General features: G+C 46.8%; 3 protein-coding genes across 6 annotated transcripts; 2 read left to right on the top strand and 1 right to left on the bottom strand.

Annotated features, from left to right (window-relative positions):
• Nucleotides 1-1288: 1288 nt before the first annotated feature.
• On the bottom strand, nucleotides 1289-4889 carry LOC133913841 (uncharacterized). Of its 2 annotated transcripts, none has more exons than XM_062357116.1 (10): nucleotides 4597-4889; nucleotides 4004-4066; nucleotides 3750-3872; nucleotides 3220-3642; nucleotides 2679-3115; nucleotides 2436-2535; nucleotides 2282-2341; nucleotides 2119-2202; nucleotides 1905-2024; nucleotides 1289-1738 (listed from the first exon to the last, which is right to left on the bottom strand). In XM_062357116.1, the coding sequence occupies exons 1-10, from the start codon at nucleotides 4702-4704 to the stop codon at nucleotides 1424-1426; spliced, it is 1833 nt and encodes a 610-aa protein (XP_062213100.1). In that variant the 5' UTR covers nucleotides 4705-4889; the 3' UTR covers nucleotides 1289-1423. The 2 variants fall into 2 exon arrangements, with proteins under 2 accessions (XP_062213100.1, XP_062213101.1); XM_062357117.1 differs by having other exon boundaries at nucleotides 4593-4887.
• Nucleotides 4890-10206: 5317 nt separating this feature from the next.
• On the top strand, nucleotides 10207-17036 carry LOC133913839 (ruBisCO large subunit-binding protein subunit alpha-like). Its single transcript, XM_062357112.1, has 9 exons — nucleotides 10207-10241; nucleotides 12511-12772; nucleotides 12874-13054; nucleotides 14433-14554; nucleotides 14656-14863; nucleotides 14969-15114; nucleotides 15241-15547; nucleotides 15913-16364; nucleotides 16612-17036. The coding sequence occupies exons 1-9, from the start codon at nucleotides 10222-10224 to the stop codon at nucleotides 16879-16881; spliced, it is 1968 nt and encodes a 655-aa protein (XP_062213096.1). The 5' UTR covers nucleotides 10207-10221; the 3' UTR covers nucleotides 16882-17036.
• A 632-nt stretch (nucleotides 17037-17668) lies between these two features.
• On the top strand, nucleotides 17669-20861 carry LOC133913840 (RNA polymerase sigma factor sigF, chloroplastic-like). 3 transcript variants are annotated; one of them, XM_062357114.1, is made up of 9 exons: nucleotides 17669-17972; nucleotides 18134-18279; nucleotides 18429-18577; nucleotides 18644-18811; nucleotides 18898-19177; nucleotides 19254-19484; nucleotides 19561-19701; nucleotides 19836-20033; nucleotides 20314-20861. In XM_062357114.1, exons 1-9 carry the CDS (start codon nucleotides 17861-17863, stop codon nucleotides 20599-20601), a joined length of 1713 nt encoding a protein of 570 aa, XP_062213098.1. In that variant the 5' UTR covers nucleotides 17669-17860; the 3' UTR covers nucleotides 20602-20861. The 3 variants fall into 3 exon arrangements, with proteins under 3 accessions (XP_062213098.1, XP_062213097.1, XP_062213099.1); XM_062357113.1 differs by having other exon boundaries at nucleotides 17670-17978; XM_062357115.1 differs by having other exon boundaries at nucleotides 17671-17978; nucleotides 18429-18544.
• The last annotated feature ends 1571 nt before the right edge of the window (nucleotides 20862-22432 follow it).

Here is a 22432-nt window from a genome sequence, read left to right as displayed (position 1 = left end):
CATGGACATGGTGATGGACGATCAGCAAGATGATCGATCTGCTTAATAGTGCATAATTAAACAAAGGCCACAGCAAGATGGTCCATGTGCTGCAAGACAGATAGGTCCTCCTAGGAGCATCTCGGTCAGGGAAATGGGGCTACGTACAACCTGTATCTATCTCCCGGACAACCAAGTCAGCCCACAATCATTGACCAACCCTTCAATTGATTTTTCTTCAAAGAAGGGGCGATTCCATTCATTCGTACAAATTAGAGTATTAAGCTAGTCCAGAGTTGAGAGCCTTGACAGTACATCATCCGTCATGCATGCAGAGGAATGGAAGGACATCCATGCTATTATTGCCGACAGACCATGCCGTGCACCTTGCAGATCATGGGGCTCAAAATTAAAGCTTTACCGCCTTCTCCACCTCTGCCAGTGAAGGTACTACAACATCGCAAGGCCAAGACAAGAGGAACCTTGTTGGGGAGCTGCGCGTTCGCCACGCTGGTGACGACGGCAGAGGAAGGAACCATGCGATCGACGCAGGGAGGTCCTGTTGGTGAAGGAGCAGGAGAGAACAGAATTGCGTGCCGGGCACCGTGGTCTTGAAGCCGAAGCCAACACTCATCATGGCAGCTGTCTCATCGCGACGACGGCTAACACTCTTTCTTCAAAGAAAAGAAATTTTGGATTTTTGATTATCTTCTTGCCAGGTCACCGCTATGAAGCAAAGAACTTGGAATGGCCGACGAAGGGACGACGGGCCGATACCCTTCCGAAAGGTCACAGGTTTGGTCCTTCCAAGTCCAGGCCATCGTCCCCCACGACAGTACGAAAGCAGCCACACGAATCCTAAGTAGGAGTACTGCACTTTTGCGTAGAATGGACCAAGTGGAGGGTGAGTTGATCAATTCCCACATTTATAAGGGAGATAGATATATTGAGGCGTCTGAAATGAAAACACGATTGTGCAATATGAAATTTTTCTAGTTCTATTTATCCCAACTTTTTTTAACACCGGATCCCCTTCTCCGAGACCTTCATTAGAGATCTTTTAATGGGATGCAAATCTAGAGTTCGAACACTGAACTGGTAAGGAGTACCCTTTATCCTACCAGTGAGCCACACGCTCGCTTGCCCTTATGCCAACTTTAGCATCTACTTACAAGAGTTATTCAGTATTCACCCAAGGATTCTGCTCTGGTAATTCAATATTAGTACCTTGCGTGTAAATAGCATAACAAGCCTCTTTGGTGTATGCAGTACAGTAGCACTGCTTCATGTCATGACAAAACAATACAGATTAACATGATCAAATATACATACGTATATATCATTAACCTTTTCTTCCTTGTCAAACGATATAGTACATGATCAACACTGTAACTTAGATGGCAGGCGTGCAGCTTGGGGAGAAAAAAACAATGTAGTTAATCGTTCACATGGGCAGCAGGTACTGAAACTCGTAGTCAAACGGAATCACATCCACCACCTCTTCGATCGTCGACTTCAAATTGATGTGCCCCCTCAGGCAGTCAACCATGGATTTTCTCAGGGACCAAGATGTCGGGAGCTGGTCACAGATCCATCGAACCAGCGACTCCATGTCCTTTGCAAAGTCATGCATGTTTGAGTGTGTCAGGCTTGGGATCATCAGCCTCCTCGTCGAGGTCACCACCAGCGAAGCCTGCAGATACTCCAATTTTGCCTTCTCCAGATCCATGATCACACGATCTGGTTTGTATATCCGTAGCTGCAAGGCCAAAACGCATGCAGATTCAGTGATGGTAAATTTCTCAAAATATTTGTACTTTGCAGTCACAAGAATTGACACACAGATCAGATTCTCCATCAGATAAGTATGTGAACTTGTACTTCTTCAGTATTTTCAGTACGAGTTTAAGATTGCGGGTACTTACTGCTGGAGATGATCTGATGCCACAGCACAATGCAAATAGGATGTTAGGTTCTGAAATCTTCAGTCCATAAAGTTCCCTTACTTCCTGTTCTTCAACGTCCACATCGTATTTCCAGAATTCCTGTTTAGTTATTTGACGAAAAATAATCTTTATGGCGTGCAAGTGCAAATGTAAGATTACATGGCTAACAAAATCCTGTCTGACATAGACTCACTTCTTTCACGCTGGATGGTTGCCTCAAGATAAAATTTTCAATCACCAAAGCATTGAACTTTTGCCCTGAAACATTGATTGTTGCCTGCAGAAAAGCTTGTACATATTAGGCCTTCTTCAGACCAAATGGCTGAAAACCTGTTCAGATAAATTGTTCATTGTACCTTATACTTCAGTGCAAGTAACTTTTCGGAGTTTGAGGGCAAACCATGCTGCAAAATCCCCTGTTATTATGTTCAGGACATTCGACTGTCATTAGTAGATGGATATCAAAATCTCTGTGATTAAAGAACTGCACTGCAGATGAATTATACGCACGTGCATGATACAGGTGTTGTATACGTTGAGCCAGAACGCTAGCTTCTGCTGGTGATTCAGAAACCTTAAATCCACTTGCTGTAGCGCCTCCAGCATCTCCCTGACATGCATTCGAAAGCAGTACCAACCAAAAATCATCCTCTAATGCTAAATGTTATTCGGTACAGGCAGCATAGATGTCCTGCAGTTTCAGTACAAGTGACTGTACAAGCAGTGCCAGTGAAAGTAACGAGCGGAGCTCACCTCAACTTGGTGAGCAGGGGAGAGCTGGAGAATCCTCTGAGGTCAAACGAGCTCGAGGTGAACCTGACGAGATTCTTGTACGGGCCAATGTCTCTTACGATCGCGTCCTGGATTCCGAAGATGCCGTAGTGATCTTGCTGCCCCCTCTCCTTCTCCTTTGCGCCGCTCGCTGCCACGTTCAGCCCGGTGTCAATCCTGAAGCTGAAGCTCCCCTGCAGGTTGCCGGACCTCGCGAGGTTGCCGGACTTCTCCAGCTCGGCTACTCGTGACGACCTGAGCAGTCTGATGAAGATGCACACGAGGCATTTCACGATCCTCTCTGACAGCTTGTTGGGCTGGATCTTGTGATCGTCCCTCTTTGTGGGGCTATTGATTATGGGCAGTTCATGGAGGATCTTGGGTGGTTTCTCCACGTTTCTCTCCGACTGATGAAACACCTGAAAAAGATATCAGTTGTTCTGTCGGATTTCTTTTGGTAGATTGATTAGTTCAGAACTATGCAGGCAAAGTATACTACTCCGTAGTATATATGTTTGGCTACCTTGTCAAGGGAATGCCTGGGCGGCAAGCCAAATATGTCTCTGTGCTTTGGGCTCATGGCAGCGGCGGCGGCGGTTGTCCTCTCTTTGGGGCTCTTGACCTTGTCGTCGGCAGCTGAGAGGTGACGCTTGAGGTACTCCCCGTCCATGGCCTGGCTGATGAAGAACATGGACTTGATCTCAGGCGCCACATTCCGCGGCTGGGCCTGGACGTCGTTGGAGGAATGACGATTGTTGGCGTCAGCGGGAGTGGGTGTAGTAGCAGCTCCATTGCCATTGGTGCCCTGCGAATGCGACTGCAACGAGTAAGTTGCCACACGTTCTTGTTGCATGGCGCTTAGGCCTCCCTTCATCTTGTCGATCTGGCTCTCGAGGCGTGCGATCTCTTCTTCCACAAGCACCAGCTCTGCAAGCAGTTCCTTTGCCTGCATCCATATATGTACTCCATCACGGGTCACAATTAATTAACTTGATGAGTGAAGTGCCCAAATACAAACTTGGTCGACAAGGGCCTCAAGAATTAGGATTGCACCTTCTTGGGGATGAAGGCCGGGATGCTGAGTACGGCGGATCTCGCGGAGCTGGGCTGCAGAGCACGCTCCAGGATGTCATGCACCGTCTGCTCGTTGGACAACAGCTGCTTCAGCTCCTCTACCTGCACAGGCATGCAGCACAGTTTAACTGAGAATGCCTCTTGGTTCAGTCCTCCAATCCAATGCATGCCTGCTTCAGTAGGATGTATGCAATTCCATTCACTTGAATGGAAGAATAAGAAGAAAGTAGGACCTCTTGTTCAAGAGCCAGCCGTCTGTGTTGTTGCATTATGGCGCTGCCCCTCGTCCTCTGCGACTGTAAAATTAAAGGAACCACAACACATCAGCATCGCAAGATTGGGCTACTCTATTCCTTTTGTGTGTGTGCGCGCGCGCGCTAGGACAGGCAGTGCAGAAGTTGGTGGCAAGCACCAACACACGTGCGCGTGCGCTTCAAGGCAAATAAAACTAAGTTGCTACGCCACGTTTCAGCATGGCAAACTGCCATGCATGCTACAGATAAAACCAGACTAGGTATATACGTACAAGTATTAATTGCAATGTCTTGATCTGCATGGAAAAGGAAAAGAAGTACGATTGCACAAGTAATCGATCGGCAGGGTGTTCTACTAATCCAGGTTGAAAGACTTTTAATCGATTTGTAACGATAAAAACATCAGAAAACAGTGGCGAATACAAAACGGAAACGTCTAATATACATATATAATATTCACTAACAAGTCATCAGTGATCGATACATACATATGATATAACAATGTCGTCTATCTCAAAATGAATGAATGCATAATCTTAATTCATCAAGAAAGTACGTACGTACGTACTCACCACAGGCGGAGGACGGTGGTCGGCGACGGCCTGACCCTGAGCCTGAGCCTGAGCCTGAGGCACGGCATTGTAAGTGCGGCCCTGCACCCGCGCGACGACGTACTCCATCTATCTCGCTGCTTAGCAAGTAGCCGCCGCCGGTCACCCCTACAATTTAACCGAGGGAGAAGAAGATGAAGAGGAGGGGTACGGTACGGTCGGTTGTTGAAGGAGGCCGCCAAGGTCATGGCCCATGGAGGAGGAAGGCACGCGTGGAAGGAAAGATGAAGAAGAATATGATGGAGAATCAGGTTGGAAGGGAGCTGTCGCCGATGTTGGTGTTGCGGGTGGTGGTGGCGTGGTAGGCCCGGCCGGCTGCCTGCAGGTGGTAACCGACGTCGTTGTGGTGCAAGTTAAGTGCCATCGATGGATGGATAGCGATGGTGATCAGTAGAGATCGATCGAGTAACGGTTACGCACGAAAGGATCTGATCGATCGATCGAGGCAGGCAGCTAAGTTTGCTTCAGAAAGGCGGCTGGCTATATACGCATGGGTCCCGTTCGCCTACTACCACTGCCAGTGCAGTGCTACGAGTTGCTGCTTACCTGCTAGCTTTTGCCTTTAATTTGTCTTGCCTTGTAATCTAGACAATTAAAAGATTGCACTGCTGCTCCACACCACGACATGGATGGGGATCTATACATATAGCGTATGTACTTTATATACATATGTCCACAATGTTCAATACAAATCATGAATTGCATTTTATATAGTATCAAGCCAGTATTGTTCCTGGGCTGCCGCTCCACAGCTTCCGCTGTGTCATCCATAGGAGATGATCCAATCTTCATGATCTTTTTGGATTATGCAACATGTAATTTAGTCATGTCGTTGATCAATTACAATTAGAGTTTTTTTCGAGCATCTTTAGATCGGGTTTTCTCTTAATCACAAGATCAATTTTTTCGATCATAGATCGGTTTGGGTCGCCATGTCGATCTGTCAACACTCGTCTGCTACAGACTCCTCTGCCTCGACTTCGACCTCTTCAACGCCTTCTCTCCTCAGATGGCACCGTAGCGTCCACGTTATGCTCATCAACATGGCCCCTCCTTCGCAGCCTAACGAGCGCCCTGTCTACACATCGTCATTGCATGCCCTCTCTGTAATATCCTAACAAAAAAAGAGATCAAGACCGAGCCAATCATGAAACTGACTCGGCCTCAAGGCTGCCACAATATAGCCGGGCCTGGAGCCCACGTCAGAGTCCGAGCTACCCAAACCCTAGTGTTGTGCCATTGCCCTTCTGTGTCGCATTGTGCCATCGTTGTCGCCCATCGTCCAGTGCAGTCGCGCCGCGCCGCCCCGCCTGGTCAGCCACACCAGGAGTCGTCGCCATCGGTCGCTGCTGCTCGGCCTGCGCCGCCAGCCGCCTTCGGCCGGGTACCCTCTTCCTTGTCCGGTGAGTAGCTCAGCTCTGTGCTTCTGCCTTTCGCACATGCTGCAGCTGGTATGCAGTGCTGCTCTCTCGCATGGCTCAGTGGTTAAGTTAGGATTGGATGAGCCATTGATTCAATTAATCCCCAATTCAAGACGTGGCTGCTTCCATCAGGAGGAAGACCAGCAATTCGGGATTTGAGAAAAATCAGGTTCAAGCAGTACCTTCTCATTGGTAGCTTTTGGGTTTAAGCTCAAAGATTACTAGATTGTTGGTTCTACAAGCATGTTATGGTTAAGCTCTGGTTAAAATTTGGTAGATCCACTTCACCTGATTTAGTGCGCACTTCTATTACCACATTCTTTTGGGAAGCTAACAAAAGAATGTGGTTTAGTGCGCACTTCTATTAGTTCAGCACTGCACTGGTTTATCATGATTGAACCACTTGATTATCCATGGTCAGAACATTTGACCAAATAAGTTTCTGTTCTTGTTTGAAATGTTGGTTGGTTCGGCTGAGTTATGAGATGGGGACTTCATGGCCATGTTGATCAAGCAGATCAGAGAAGGCTAAAATGATTTTGAGTGGTTGTTTCTAGTTTGCAGAGTGTGAACACCTAAATCCAACTCTGTTCTAGTGAGAACCCGAGAGAGAGCTCAGTATGAGCTAGTGAAGGAACTTTTTTATTCTCAGTATGAGCTCAGTATTGCGCTCCGGCGCTTGCCGTTCCGGTTCCTGCTGGCGGCTGACGCCATCGTGGCGGTATTCTCGGCGTTCGAGGGTGGCGCAAAGGCTTGTTCCACACGCCTGGTGGCGCGGGACCTCTGGTCCCCTCCGGCATCGGTGGGCACCGGCCTGTTGCCTTTGGCAGGGACCATCTGCGTGGCGTCATCGACGGTGGCCGCCTCTCCTTCCATTGCTTCGCTGGCGTTCGGTGGCGCCGGTACCATGCCGGTGTCGGTCCTGACTCCTGGTGTTTGCGTTGCTCTCCCTTGTCCGGCCTCCTCCTCTGCTGTAGGATGGGCCCGTAGGGAACTTCGTGGCGCTAGGTTGGCCATGGGACGGTGCGACTGCGAGGTGGCGGCAATGCTGCTGCTTTTGTCATGGCCCTTGTGCGGGCTGGCCATGCGCGAGGGGCGGGAGGTGGGAGCCGCTGGTGAAAGTTTCACCTGATTTTTGGTTAGTATTGATGACGGCGACGCCCTCGGGCGTCGTTCTCCTCCTTGGAGGTATTGTTAAGGCGTCTCCCTACTCCACTCCCCTAGGGCTTTTGGGTTAAAACCTAGTTTGGGCAATCGGACGGGCGACGGCGGCGACTCGACACCACATCCTCCTTGGAGGTGTCGGTCTAGAAGTTCAGTTCTCGTGCCACGGTAGTTGTCGGCTTAGTGGCGGCGTGGTCATGTTCGGTTTGAACCGCTGGCTTCTTCTTTAGGTTTACCCCTACGTCCTCGTTTCGTGATAACTCTCCATTTTTGATTGGCGCTTCTCGACAACGTTTTGTTCCAGTGCGCGCTCCTCCAAAGTAAAGCGCTGCTGACTTATGTGACAGAGTGGTGCAACGTTGGAGCAAGGCTCTGGTGACCGAGTTGTGTTGTGACTGTGCGGGAGCAAGGCTTCACTGATCGAGTTGTAGCGGTGTGGGATCAATTCTCTTCTTCTTTATATATATATATGTATATATGTATATATATATGTATATATATATATATATATATATATGCTGGGTTGGAGCTCTAGCTCACTGTGATCTTTTTAAAAAAAACCCTATTTCATTGCTTTACATTTGGTTGGACTGAACTGTAAATATATATGATGTAATCGGACCCCAGGCAAGTTAAAAGCCCATAACGTTCCACCAAAGGTGAAACAGATCCCATTACCTCCCGTTGTATCTCGCCTCCCACTCTGGACTCCCTATCCATCTCTCGCGATTTCCTCCATCGAGCGATTGAGCTGCGACCAATGGACGCCTGAGCGAGCTCACCTGCGCATGCCGGCCACACGCCTCCAATCGATGCCAACTCGTCCTCTTCTCCGTCCAATGTTCGCATATGGCGATTCCTCGTCCCCGTTGTCGATAAGGTAGCCAGTGGTTTCCTAATCGCCGCTGCGACGACAAACTTCCTATTGAAGCCAAGGGATGGCCTACCTAGCTTCCGGTAACTCCAGATGTGCTCCAATTTCTAGGTGATGATGAGGTGAATGATTTTGTGCTGTCGTCGGAGATGAAGGGTGTGAAATCCACGCCCTCCTCACCAAGAAAAGTGGCGGCTTGCTCGAATTCCAAGGAGGCAACATTGTACACAAGAATAGGATGCTGAGCCTAACTCTGCCCTGGTGAGTTTGCAAAGGGTTCATGGCGTCAGCTGCCATGGACGAACCTAACTCTGTTACAAGCTTTGTTATCATGGTCGAACCAAACAAACTCCTTAACGGTTTCATTCGATTCCGTTATCGTTTACGATCACAGAGATTGAACCAATCACTACCTAAAAGGAATGAGCAGTAGTACAATTGGCCGGCCTGATCAAAGTCAAAACACAATTTCTTTAATTTGGACCAGGCGAGGACACTTGGACCCAAATTTAATTTAATTTGTGGCAGCCGGGAACAGAACTTACACAAAACTGCTGCTGCTACTTATGATTTGCAATGGTGGAACAGCGTCGGCCTGGCCCAGCTGAAGGTTACGGCCTAAGCACAAACGCTAAAGGGTGTGATCGGCTGAATTGAGCTTCCCTTCCGAATTAGATTATAAGCGTATATTTGTATTTAAAGAGCTGAACTAGAATAATACATATAAATAACTATATATATATATATATCTTCTTAAGATTATACGTATATATAAAACGAGTATATATCCCTACAGATAACCAATCACACTTAAAAAATAGACTGTAGATATGTATCTACTATTTGGGAGAAGACGCCTCCAATATTTTTTTCCCCATGAAAGCTATCGGATTCAAGAAATGGGCGGGCGGGCGGTTCAAGAAAGTCGGCCATGCTTGTTCCTGTGTGTCTGTCTCTCTCGTCTCTGGGAGGGAGGGAGAGGGACAGGAGGCAACTGTCAGTTTGATTCAAAGCGACGTCCACTGCGGATCGGATCCTTCCTCCCTCCCTCCCTCCCTCCCTCCACAAGATTGATTCCGCAATTCCAGCGCGTTCCTGCCTGTCGATTTGATTGGATTCGATTTCGGTTTGGTCTCCCCGAAATTGCTAAATGACGAAGCGATTCCACAACACGAGTGGAACCTCTTTTAGCCATGTTCTTTCTGTTGTTATTCTGGCTCAATGATTCCAAGGTGACGTCAATGTTTTTGCAAACCATTTGCAGAGATTGATGGTCTGCTGGTCAACTTGAGCAGTGGCCATGGTTTTGTGCGACCAAGACCCGGATATCATCCGATGGGGCCTTCACCATCTCCTCCCCGGTGCTGCTGCTCCTCATTACTCTGCTCATTCATCATCATGCCCAAACGACCACCGCTACAAATTGCACCGGCTACTAGCAGCCTGTTCCTGATCCTGACCGCAACGGGGATACCTCTGCTGAGATCATCGCCCAAGCCCTTCAGAAGGAGCTCCGTCCCAGATCGCCCTTGCCGACGACCACCATTCTGCTGTTCTCACACAAGAATGGTTTCGCCCGCACATCGTCCATGTACCACCAGGTTTTTTGTTTTCAAAATTATTTATTGCAGCACAATACAGATTCAGATCATCAACTTTTAGGCCCTATTTGTTTCAGCTTCGGATTCTGGTTTTCAGCTTTTATAATCCGAAGCTGAAATAAACAGGCAGTTTTTGGTTATAGCTTTTTAAAATCTGCTGGTTGGATTGTGAGAATCTGAGAAGCTGGTTTTCCTCAGCTTTTGATAGATTGTGAAAGTCCATTTTACTAAACTGTCCATTAATTTTTTTTAGAATCTATAGTCTAAAAGCTTTTCATAATCCAGCTTTTCACAATCCAGCTTGTATAAACTGCTTTTCAGAATCTCTAGCTGAAATAAACAGACCCTTATTTTGACTGCTTGTACATTTGAAGGTACAGCTCCAGCTTCTCAAGAGGCTGAGAACAGGGAACCTTTTAGCACATGCTCAAGCCCTGGAGATAATAATGCCCAACATGGTCAGGCGTGCTTGATAGAGCTTATGGATGACTTCTCATCCTAAATGGCGAAGTTGGGAAAAGATTGAATGACATGGTTCCTGTTCCTGTAAGTAGTCACTTCCTCGTGAGTGTGGCTGAAAATGCAATAGTTTGTACATTTTGAATGGTTTCTAAGTGGAGAAGGCGAACGAGAGTCCGCGGTTGTTGAAGTGTCAGAAGCCTCGGTCCTAATGAAGTCTTTGGTGACCGCTACATCATTCGGTCCACCAGGATCAATCGGCCGTGCAATGGTTTGGTCACCAGTGTATGCAGGAATGCAGCAGGTTACAACAAAGTAATTCTCGCAACTTGGGGTGGATGTTAGAGTAGCGATGCACGGCTTGGTGTTGATGAAGTCATGGTTGCTGAAGGAATTGGTAGCTCCTATCGTCATAACATTGTACACTGTTGCGGTTGGACCTTTGGGGTCGGTATTTGGAGATGCTCTAGGGCCTCTTGTCCAGGCGTGATCTCCAAGTCGGTCGCAGGTGGCAAACGAGAGTCCACGGCTGCTGAAGTGTCATAAGCCTCGGTGAGGGTCTCTGTGACCACGGACACCGCAAAATCCTATGCAGCTGTCGGAGGATGAACTCCTCAAGCGGGGATCCTGAGGGACCCCTTTAAAATTCGGCCGGGGGGATGATTCTGAATCTACCTCGTACGTGAATTAAATGAGAGTATGTGGGATGCAGGCGGGACGGATGATCGGATGCTAGTGAGAGTAAATGCTCGAGGGTTTTTTAGACAGGTTCGGGCTGCACAGAGCGTAATACCCTACTCCTGTGTGTATGCTATAAATGCTCTGAGAATACCTTTCTTTAGATCTCTTGTGTTACAAGAATTTCTGTCTAAGTCTAGAGCTTTCGGTCTGGGTGAACCTCTGCTCGGCTTCGTCCTTCGTGTATCCTGATTCTCAGACTTGTTAACTATTGAACTTGTTAGCTTGTCTCCTTGTCCGAGTCCCGGCTTGTTGACTGTCGAGCTTCTTTGCGTCTCTCCTCTTCTCCGGGGTATGCTCCCCCTTTTATATCCCGTCGGGGAGGCTTGTCGTGCCAAAAAAGAGGGCACGAGTCCCTATGAACCATAAATGGAAAGCAACCATCATGGGGCTGCAGTTCGATGTTATGAGGGGTTGAAAATGCGTCCCCGACCAGTCCTGTCGTCATCATGCCACCTTTTAGCGGATGCAGCAGGGGGCCCACCGGGCAACCACCGAGCAACCCTGTGTGCCCGCCCGGTCAGAGCAGGCCTGACACAGCAGGGCGACAGGAGATATGCCTCGAGCCTAGCAACGATATCCTCAAGGCGCGCCAGATGATGCGCGATGGGACCCGTCGCATTAAATGTCCCCACGCTTCCCTGCCAGGCGGTGGTAGGGACTGACAGCAGGTGGGGGGGGAGCGGTTGGAAGTGATAGGCCACGCTCCCTCTTAAATGCAGCATTGGGCCTATCACCAATTGACATCTCACCGCTGAGCCCTTGCGGGGTCCACCTGCAAGGGGCTTCTCAGGTCCTCGGGGACTACTGTTCGTAACCCCGAGCATCCTCTCCCGGATACGTCTTTTCTCGGGTATTCTTGGGCCTCGAGGAGGTAGTCCCCGAGGGATGGCGCCACGTGGCATCCTGCTGACCTGGCCTCGGGACTCAGGGACCCCTGGTTACCATGTCACTGATAACAGCGGTCGTGTGTTCCTCCTGAACACTAAGGGCTATCATAATAATAGGTTCTGTGGAAATGAAGTCTCCGGTCAAATCCTCCATAGATTCTGGAGAAGCGGATGAGACAACGTTGTGCGTGTCGGAGAAGATGTCGTGGGGGATAACGTCGATGCCGACGGAAGAGTCGTTGTTGGGCAAACCTAGGGAGACATGGGCAGCACCGTCTAGCGTCGAGATAAGGTGGAAGATCCGCGTAGAGGGAACGCCGATGTTCGACGTGTAGGTGATGTTGCAGGATTGTTCATCTGCTGGTGGTCGTTGAGAAGCTTTGTTCATGACCTCCGATGAAGCTGATGATGACGGGACTATGGCATCTGGTAGGATGATAGTTGTCGGCAGTGAAGCAGCATGTTGTAGATCATCCTTATTGGTACAGTCATATGAGGTTTGAAAGTTTTATGCCAAATTTTTTTCTGATTCGAAACATTTTTGCTCAATATGAACATAGCAAGAACAGTATGGCCATTACTCCTCTTTTTTTATTCGAAGTTGTTGGTTCAGAACCTTCTGTCAAAAAAAAATTTATCACAACTTTTTTTGGAAATCTTTTCGTTTGAATTTTGTGCCAAAATTTTTTTTGGCAAATCTTTTTGCTCAACATTTTTCTTATTAGCAGGGTCCCAACATTATTTTATTGTAAACTGAACAGAAGACGAGAAGCGCTGGAACGTTCTAGAATCCTCACAAGAGTGTCTCTGGAAGCCTCGCCCCCTTCCCTAAAGCAAGCAAGCAAGCAGCCAACCCTTCTTTCCTGCCTTCAGCTCGTGCTGGTTACTCACAGTCGCCGCCGCCGCCGCCAAACCCTAGACCCAGACTTGGCCATGGCTACCATCCCCACCACGGACTCCGCCCTCCTCCTCGGTTCATCCGCCCTCCACGTACCTAAACCCACCCCTAAACCCTAACTCTTCTTCGTTTTCTCTCTGATCAATTACTTCCTCGCGATCGACCGCTGCTAACTTTTCATGTCTGGCTCCAGAGGGGCGCCAGGACCAGGAGGCCGTCGGCGGCGAGGCTGCCCGGAGGCGGGCGCCGTCGCCCGCAGGCGGTGGTGCGCGCGTCCGCTAAGGAGATCGCCTTTGACCAGGCCTCCAGAGCCTCCCTCCAGGCCGGCGTCGAGAAGCTCGCCGCCGCCGTCGGCGTCACCCTCGGCCCCAGAGGTTTGTTCTGCGATCTCTTCTGTTTTGTGCACTTGTGCTGCCGTTTTCGATCTAGATTTTACTATATGCGATGATTTGCTACCATATAAGATGATACGGATAGCAGTTTTCTTGCGCAGTGGAAGTTAGGAAATGTGACTACCGCTTAGTTTGCACTATGACCCATGAATTCTAATTTCACGGTCGGGTAAATGTTTGATTTGATGCTTAAGCATGGAGATCATATGGTGCTTCACTCACCCATGTTAACATAATCTACTCCTACGGTGCCGTTTGAATTATGGGAAATGAGGGGTGGGAATGGGAAATGGCGGGTGGGATGAGTTTAATCTAATGTTTGGTTGAAGGGTTTGGGAAAAGAAGAAGGTCCGGGAGTGGGATATTGAGATCTCTTATCCCACCGATTTAAGTTGTGGGTTATGGACTGGAAATAAGTGGTGGACCAAATTAACCCCGTTCCTCATCTTTTCCGAGCCCTCGCCACATTCATCGCCTGAATCCGCCGTTGTCTGATGTGGAAAGCAATGGGCAAGCGCACGTTGTGCAGAGGATGAGAGGGCGTACCTTCCCATAGCAACATAGCCTTGTCCAGTCGCTCATCCAAGCATTTAGCATGCTGGGACAACACCTCGCTTCGATCCCCATCACCGGTAATACGGTTGGGGAGGCACACCTGAGCTGCTAGCGCGGAGCTCCGTGGGTGTTGACGAAGGGGCGCAGTGTGGGTTATCGAGGATGTGGTCAGCCGTCAACCCCTGATGCTATGCAGCATGCTACTTATGCCTAGATTTGCTCCTTTTTTTTTACTTGTAGCTTATCTTGTCTGTAATTCTTGCCCTGTGTCATGGTAAAGGTCCAACAGAAGCTACAAGATGTTATCGTGGCCCATGGCAATGTTGCTCGATTCCATAAAAGTGATCGAGTTTTCCGTTTCTGATTTGTTCGGCAGAGATGCATGGGCATTTTGGTCCTTTCGAGTTTCAATCTCAAACCCAAACCCAACATACCCAAACATGGGAATAGTATTATAATTTGGTATCCTTCTTCCAAACCCACAGCTTCATAACCCTTCTCATTTCCCTGTCCCTATCCCACCATTCATCCAAACGGCACCTACTAGTTTAGTTACAAATGAAAAAAGGATTAAATGGTGAAGAGCAGGTTGTCTAGTGCTAGCTTTCTGTGTTTTGAGTTTGACCAACTATCAGATTCAACCACAACCCACTGACGTCACACTAGCCCTTCTGTTTGCATGCTATGATGTTCGCATTTTTGGATATGTCTTACTTACGTTTTAGTAACTTGTTTTGTTTTCTATTTATGATCTCTCCTGCACTATGCTGAATTCAACCTGGTTTTCATTGTTTTGTATCCATAGGAAGGAATGTTGTTTTGGATGAGTTTGGAACCCCCAAAGTGGTGAACGATGGAGTTACCATTGCTCGCGCTATCGAGCTCGCTGATCCGATGGAGAATGCTGGTGCTTCATTAATTCGTGAAGTAAGCATTGTGCTCTCTAGCTATCATATGTCTTCCTAATGGGGGTAATTAGTTCATTACATAATTCTTTACTATACATGAATTTATCTGTCAAATGAAAGGTTGCTAGCAAGACAAATGACTCGGCTGGTGATGGGACCACAACTGCATCCGTTCTTGCTAGGGAGATCATCAAATTGGGTATGTTGAGTGTTACTTCAGGGGCAAATCCAGTGTCTATTAAGAAGGGCATCGATAAGACTGTTCAAAAATTAGTGGAGGAACTTGAAAAGAAGTCCAGGCGTGTGAAGGGTAGCGGGGATATTAAAGGTCTGACCTGCATCTGCACTCTTCTCTTTGTAATAGGTCTAATAGCTGAGCTTGCTATCTCTGGAAGGACATGTGTTGTAAAACAATTTTTCCTTTTGATTTCAGCTGTTGCTACTATATCAGCTGGAAATGACGAATTTATCGGTACCATGATTGCGGATGCTATTGACAAAGTTGGCCCTGATGGTGTTCTCTCAATTGAGTCATCATCATCATTTGAGACCACAGTTGAAGTTGAAGAAGGAATGGAGGTAATTAGCCTAACGCCTAGCTAGGATTGCTCTCCTGTTGATGCCATTTTGTTTTTTGTGGTTGGGTAAAAGTAAAGTACCTTTTCTTCATGCTGAATTAATGATTTGTTCTGCCCACTCCTGCAGATCGATAGAGGGTATATCTCTCCTCAGTTTGTCACCAATCCTGAGAAGTCAACCGTTGAGTTTGAAAATGCTCGAATTCTCGTCACTGATCAGAAGATATCATCAATAAAAGAAATCATTCCTTTGTTGGAGCAAACAACCCAGTTAAGAGCACCGCTTCTCATAATTGCCGAGGATGTAAGTGGCGAGGCTTTGGCAACTTTAGTTGTCAACAAGCTTAGAGGAATCCTGAATGTAGCTGCAATCAAAGCTCCTGGTTTTGGCGAGAGACGTAAAGCTCTTCTTCAGGACATTGCCATTGTTACAGGTGAAACTGCTTACTACTTTCTGCTAAGTTTATTTAGACTCTGGTTAGTATTCTCATGTTGTTTGTCTTTGTTAACCAAAAGCTCTGTGCTATCTGTTGATTACTATCTTACTACTATTGTTATGACATTGTTTTACTTTCCATGTTGATGCACTTCTAGATTACTTTAGTTTTTTTCTTTTTCTTTTTGTGTGTGTGTGTGTGTCGTGCTTGTTATTAGCTTTTATTTTTTGTGCGTAAATTTAATTGATTGTGGCTAGTAAAGTGCACGTGCAAAATTGTTTTGCTTGAACTTGGAAGTTTATGTCTAATCGTCTTGGCTGTGTAATCTTTTTCTGTCTGTCTTTCCGTGTCTTTTGTTTCAGGTGCTGAATATCAATCCAAAGATCTTGGATTACTAGTTGAGAATACAACAGTGGAGCAGCTAGGCATAGCCCGAAAAGTCACAATCTCCAGTTCCTCCACCACCATCATAGCAGATGCTGCCAGCAAAGATGATATCCAGGCGAGAATTGCACAGCTGAAGAGAGAGCTTTCTCAGACAGACTCGACATATGATTCTGAGAAGTTGGCAGAGAGAATTGCAAAGCTTTCTGGTGGAGTTGCTGTGATAAAGGTTGGAGCTTCAACAGAGGCAGAGCTCGAGGACCGCAAGCTCCGTATTGAGGATGCAAAGAATGCAACTTTTGCAGCCATAGAGGAAGGTATTGTGCCTGGAGGTGGTGCAGCCTATGTTCACCTATCAAAAATTGTACCAGCCATCAAGGAGAAGTTGGACGACCCTGAGGAGCGCCTTGGCGCCGACATCATTCAGAAGGTATTATTCTACTTTAACTGAACTGCTATCTAATGAAGAAACCATTTCAAAAATATCACAGTAGAATGGTAGATGTCTGACTATAAAAGCGATGTGGTCCTGTAAAATTATTTGTGTAGAACAGTGTTGATGACTCGATTATATTAGTTACTGGCATATTGCTTTCATCTGATGGTTTGCATCGACCCTGTAACTTGGGGTTTTTAGTGTTCATTCATTCTTGATATGTGTTATTGGTTATTTTCAGGCACTAGTGGCACCTGCAGCACTGATAGCCCATAATGCCGGCGTTGAAGGTGAAGTGATTGTAGATAAAATCAAGGAGAGTGAATGGGAGTTTGGTTACAATGCCATGGTTGACAAGCACGAGAACTTGGTGGAAGCCGGTGTCATCGACCCTGCAAAAGTGACAAGATGTGCCCTGCAGAATGCTGCCTCTGTGGCTGGAATGGTGTTGACTACCCAGGCAATTGTTGTGGAGAAGCCAAAGAAGAAGGCTCCTGCAGCTGCCATGTAATACTATAATTTTACAAATCTGGCGTTGGTTTCACCAGCGCAGAGCGAACTGAAGTCTCATGAAGCGGATACATTTTGTCATCTTGAATTCGTTTAGACGAGTGGTGAAGAACAAATTTAATCAAAGTGAGATCCATCTGGTTCTTGTGCTCGTTATTGTCTCTTGTATTTGGCCCAGGTTCAAAGTTAAGATGCCTGTGCCTTTTCGATTGTGGTTGCTCTTTCAAGATCGATCTGAATTCTGGGATTTCTTGATTGATGCGGGGCTTGCTCATTCTCGAAATTCTCTATCTGGGGCTAGATCATGCTGTATATGAGAACTCCAATCGATTCACAAGAGAATTTTTATTTTTGTTGTGGATCACTTCACTTGTGAGCGATTGGCATTCGCGACAAGCTTGTGCTAATGTGCTACTAGCCTACTACTACTACTACTACTACTAGTACTTGGAAGCGAGAGGGACGGTCACCTGCTGGGGCGGAGAGGAGGAACCTCTGATCTATAGTTGTCTCTGAGCTTCCCCGTCAATGGCGAGAGAGCCCTCTTGGTCGTCCGTGAAGCATTTGGTCGCCGACTTCAACTTGGGAACGAGCATGCTGTTGCTCGTCTCCGATCCTCCGATGTACAGTCATCAAGCCAAGCCACGCTGCTGTTGCATCATGATTCAGCGGCGGGCCCCACCTGGCAGCAAATTCATGGTGCTGCTTGCGCGCCTTATCCTCTCACTCACTCGCCACCCCCCACCCTGTCTGTTGGCAAGCAGCTACCTGCTGCTCCTGAAAAAAAATCAGTCACGGAGGGAGGTGGCAACGCCAACGCTGATCTGCGTGTGATCTGCCTCCCCTCCCCCGCCAAACTAAGGAATACGGATAGGTGCAGCAAGGACACTGAACCAAACAAACTGTGCTGCTACCTCTACCTGTGCGTCTGTGGGTGGTTCTGCCTCTTCCTCCCACCTTGCCAAGGATTTCCTCCCTCCATGAATTCCAGCCGGAGCCTCCTCTCGTCGCCCCTCTTTGCTAGCTCATCTCCAAACTTCAGGAGCACCGCTTCTATCTCTTCCTCCCCGTCGCCATCATCGCGCACCACAGGTAGAGGTAGTACTCTGCCATTAGCCTCTCTTTCTTCTTCTTCTTCTTCTTCTTCTTCTTCTTCTTCTTCTTCTTCTTCTTCTTCTTCTTCTTCTTCTTCTTCATGATATGTAACTAGTTGTGAGTAGCTTGCTGATCCTAAAACTGTTCTGGTTTGGCAGTTCCAATGATACATGACAGCACCGGCAGAGCATCCACTGCGTGCCACTACTCGCCATCGCTTGTCGCAGAAGAGCAGCTTCATGGTTCCAAAGATACCTTAACCTTGAAGGGCGAAAAGGCTTTGCTTGAGTTGCTGCTAGATATGGTGCGTTACACAGGCTTATATACTTGATTACTACTCCATATGTTCATGACATCATGATGGCTAAAAGTGAATTAATCCATTCGATTTCAATGGTTCTACTTTCTATGTCTTTGTGCTAGTGTTAATTTTGTGTTGCTGGCTTCTCCCAGGCTCTGGATCAGCACGTCCATGGGACGGAGCTCATTAGTCAAGAGACGGAAGATAGTGATCTCGAGAGCTTTTTAAGAGACGCGACAAGCCGAGTGCTTTACCAGCCAGCATTCGTGTACGGCGGTTTCTATTCTGATGTTAATGACCGGTATTAATGGTAATATGCAAATTGCTTTTGCGGTTATTCTGATCTAAACAGAGTCGCTATTGGCAGTGAAGAAGGTAATGCTACTTCCGCGAGCACATCAGCATCGACTGCAGAACTAGGTGAAACTTTGGACCTTGCCACACCTTCAAAGACGAACCGGACAAAGGAGGTGGTATTGCCAGCAGACGAACCGGACACTTCAGCCACCCAGTTGGATGTGCAGCATCTTCACTGGTTTGTTTCCTTCATGCTTGAAACGCTGTTGTGATTAGTGTAGGCTTGCAGCAAGTGTCACGCTCCTTATACTAACTCTTAACCAGCGTGGATCTAAACCACTCATATGAGCAACTGCTGAGCAAAGGACAAGTGTTCATTAGATCCAAAAGGTTACTTGAGAGGAGATCGAAGAAACGGAATGCTCCCAGATCATCAAGTAATGACGTTCTGTGCAGTGTTGTCAACTCAAAGAAGAAAGAGAGGTCAAAGAAGATTGGCAGAGTTCTTGATCCAGATGAGCCTTTTAAGTTATTTCTACGAGATCGTGAGACCACAGAATTCTTGACAGCAAAAGAAGAGAAACATTTGTTCAGTCAAATACAGGCATGTCTAATTTTATGTCCTCAATGACTCGACGCACTTTCAGGTTACTAATTCAAAAATATGGTAATTTCCGCAGAATCTTATGAAGTTAGAGGAGGCTCAGCGTAAATTAGAAGTTCAATGTGGTCGTGAGCCGACAGTTGCAGAGTGGGCTCAAGCTGTAGGAATGAGCTGCAGGGAGTTGCAGTCCTCTATACGCACTGGAAGACGGTGCCGGGAGAAGATGGCTCGCTCTAACTTCCGCCTTGTGATACACGTAGCTAGAAAATACGAGGGATATGGTCTTGACATTCAGGACCTAGTTCAGGTTCCACCCTTTTACATCACTCTAAAGGCAAGTTCATCATGTTTCTTGTTGTAAATGTTCTTACCTGTAATGCCAGGATGGATGCTGTGGGTTGATGAAGACCTTTGAGAAATTCAATCCGAGCAAGGGATGCAGATTCCCAACCTACGCTTATTGGTGGATACGCCAGTCAATTAAAAAGTCCATCTTCAAGTATTCAAGACTAATCCGATTGCCGGTATGAACACATTTACCATGCCTAGTGCTACATCTCAGTTGAAATAGGGCAGGTTTTATTCAGTTTTTCAGAACTATTTCCCAAGGCTGTATATACCCTTGATGGCGTGCTCTTGTTTTTCCTGTTGCCTGCAGGAGAGTGTCTTTGCGCTTCAGAGAAAAGTCGCCAAAGCAAGGATGGAATGCATAATGGAAGGGGAGCAGCCCACAAATGTGAATGTAGCAAGACGTGCTGGCATCACAATTGAGAAGCTGGCCAGACTCAGAGCAAAAATCAGAAAACCACGGTCCATGCAAGATCGAGTTTGGTCGGATGACGGAGTCACATTCCAGGTACTTCCATTTTCTGCAATCTGCATAGCAGCTATGTGAAGAAACAAGTGGTAGTGCCTTAGTAGCAGTAGCACATGAAGTTTGTTCACTGTAATTATACTAGAAAAGGCTTCCATTCACATAACCAAATATGCTGTACCTAATCAGTTGATACGCTAAAAGCCGCTTCAAAAAAAGTAGAGGGCAGGGCAGCTACAGAGTCTTCAGTTACCATCAGGATCAGAATGCTGAAAAATTTAGTGGTACCTACCATCCACTGAGCTGTGATTTAACGCTGCAGGAGATCACGGAAGACCCAAATGTTGAGCCTCCTGAGCTCAGCGTAGACAGGCTGATGATGAGGCAGCAGGTCCGCGATTTCCTGGGGATCCTGAGCCCCAGGGAGAAGGAAATCATCGAGCACCGTTTTGGAATCCACGACGGGGAGCCCAAAACCCTTCATGTGATCGGCGACATGTATGGCCTGTCAAAGGAGAGGATCCGGCAGGTCCAGAATCGAGCATTGGACAAGCTTAAAAAGAACATATCGACACAGGGGTTTGATGTTTACTTTGATCTGCTAACTTGAACAGGCCAAGTTTGCACACTTGGTTTTGATTCGCTTGTTCAAACAAAAATGTGAGGAAGAAACGATCTCTAGCAATTTAGACTTGTATACATCCCCCAGCCAGGGAATGACAGGTATAGAACCGAAGCAAGAATGCAGTATACAGCAGATTCATTCAGTGTCATCTTTTTGGTTGATGTAAATAAATTTTCCCAGGAAACTGTTGGTACATATTGATACTGCAATTCCTTGTGACTAATATATGTACTTATTTTTAACAACCGTGAAGTATATATTTTGCATGCTTTTTTCCCCATTGATCAGAAGGTACTGTGGGTCTCAACCGATCACTGATTCGACTGGCATGATGTAGGGACATATGCTGCTTGCCTTTAGCTTCTTTTTTATCTCTAGTGTTGACATATGCTGCTTGCCTTTAGCTTCTTTTTTATCTCTAGTGTTGTACTCGTGTATGAGTATCTGATTGGCTGCAAGACTGGATGCAACATCATATGTGGAGCTGGAACCGGGCCATAGCGATGTAAATAGGAAGATTGCTTTACAGTAGGAAGAGTACCAAATGATGTAAGAAGTAGTGCATGATCATAGCTCCAACATCATATTTGATTTGATTTGATTTGATTTGAGAACCAAGAGCAATTTTGATTTGATTTGATTTGAGAACCAAGAGCAATTTTTAATCTTTTAACTAGTGCAGCAGAGAGAAGTGGTGGTCGCCTCTTTCACTCTTGGTTCCACACAGCAGAGGCAGGAGTACCTTTCTTCCCCGCAGCCGGCGGCGGCTGTGACGCCCGTTTTCGGGCGTTAGCGGCGCGTCCTGGCCGGACGGACGCAGGCGGATACTGCAGAGTGCTCATTGCTGCATCTTGTAATCTTGACGGGTACTTCATTGCAAAAGCACGCACCAGAAATACGACAGGTGCCTCGATACATTGGCGAAAAGATCTAAAGAAAAAGGTCATACTAACATCCGCAAAGCTATGAACCAGAAACCAGCGATAATTGGGAGCACTGCGGAAGTGCGAGACGATTCAGCAGCATTAGGATGAGAGCAAGTGTCGGAACCCTCCTCTGAGTTCACATGTAGCTCATAACATTTCCTGAATTAGTAGCTGTTATGCATAAATTTTAATAGAAATAGACATTTAGACATACATCGATTAAGTACGATAATAGATACAACATAGAGTTTATTACAATAAAGATCCATATGCACAAATTAATAAAACCACACAGCACAGCGGAAACGACACAAAAACGACTCATGCACTACAAGCAACTTAAGTGTAAACGAAACCAGCTTCTCTAATCTTTATCATCTCTTTCGACGAAGTCGGCCTCTGGATTATCTGGATCTACAATTAGCAAGTGTGAGTACATAAAGTACTCAACAAGCCCTACCTCAAGGGAGAATATTAGATGTTTATGGGTAGATCAAGGATAAAGCTGTACAGTCTTTTAGATTTTACAGAAAGCTAGTTTTGTTGATGCAAACTTTATTTTGCAAAGACTACTTTTAATAAAACATTTCTGAACAGAACATGTAAATTGAGCTTATGGGGGGTTGACGGTCCTGGGGGAGATACTTCCATCCCGTCAATTCCCACAAGTCTTTTGCTGACAGATACACAGTCCAAGAAGCTTAGGGCATAAAGTCAAAACCCTTCTTTTCGAAAACACGGGCACACTGCCCACTCACACACCAAGGAAGAATTCACGCCGAAAAGCTAATCATTGTGATCAAACCATAGCATGTCCTTAACTGAGGACACGGCTATTCGGATAGGTTTAATATTCTGTAGAGGTTGTACACTTTACCCACAAGATATGT

Source organism: Phragmites australis, chromosome 3, assembly GCF_958298935.1.
Source record: "Phragmites australis chromosome 3, lpPhrAust1.1, whole genome shotgun sequence".
Classification (NCBI taxonomy): Eukaryota; Viridiplantae; Streptophyta; class Magnoliopsida; order Poales; family Poaceae; genus Phragmites; species Phragmites australis.
This window is presented reverse-complemented; position numbering and strand designations above follow the sequence as displayed.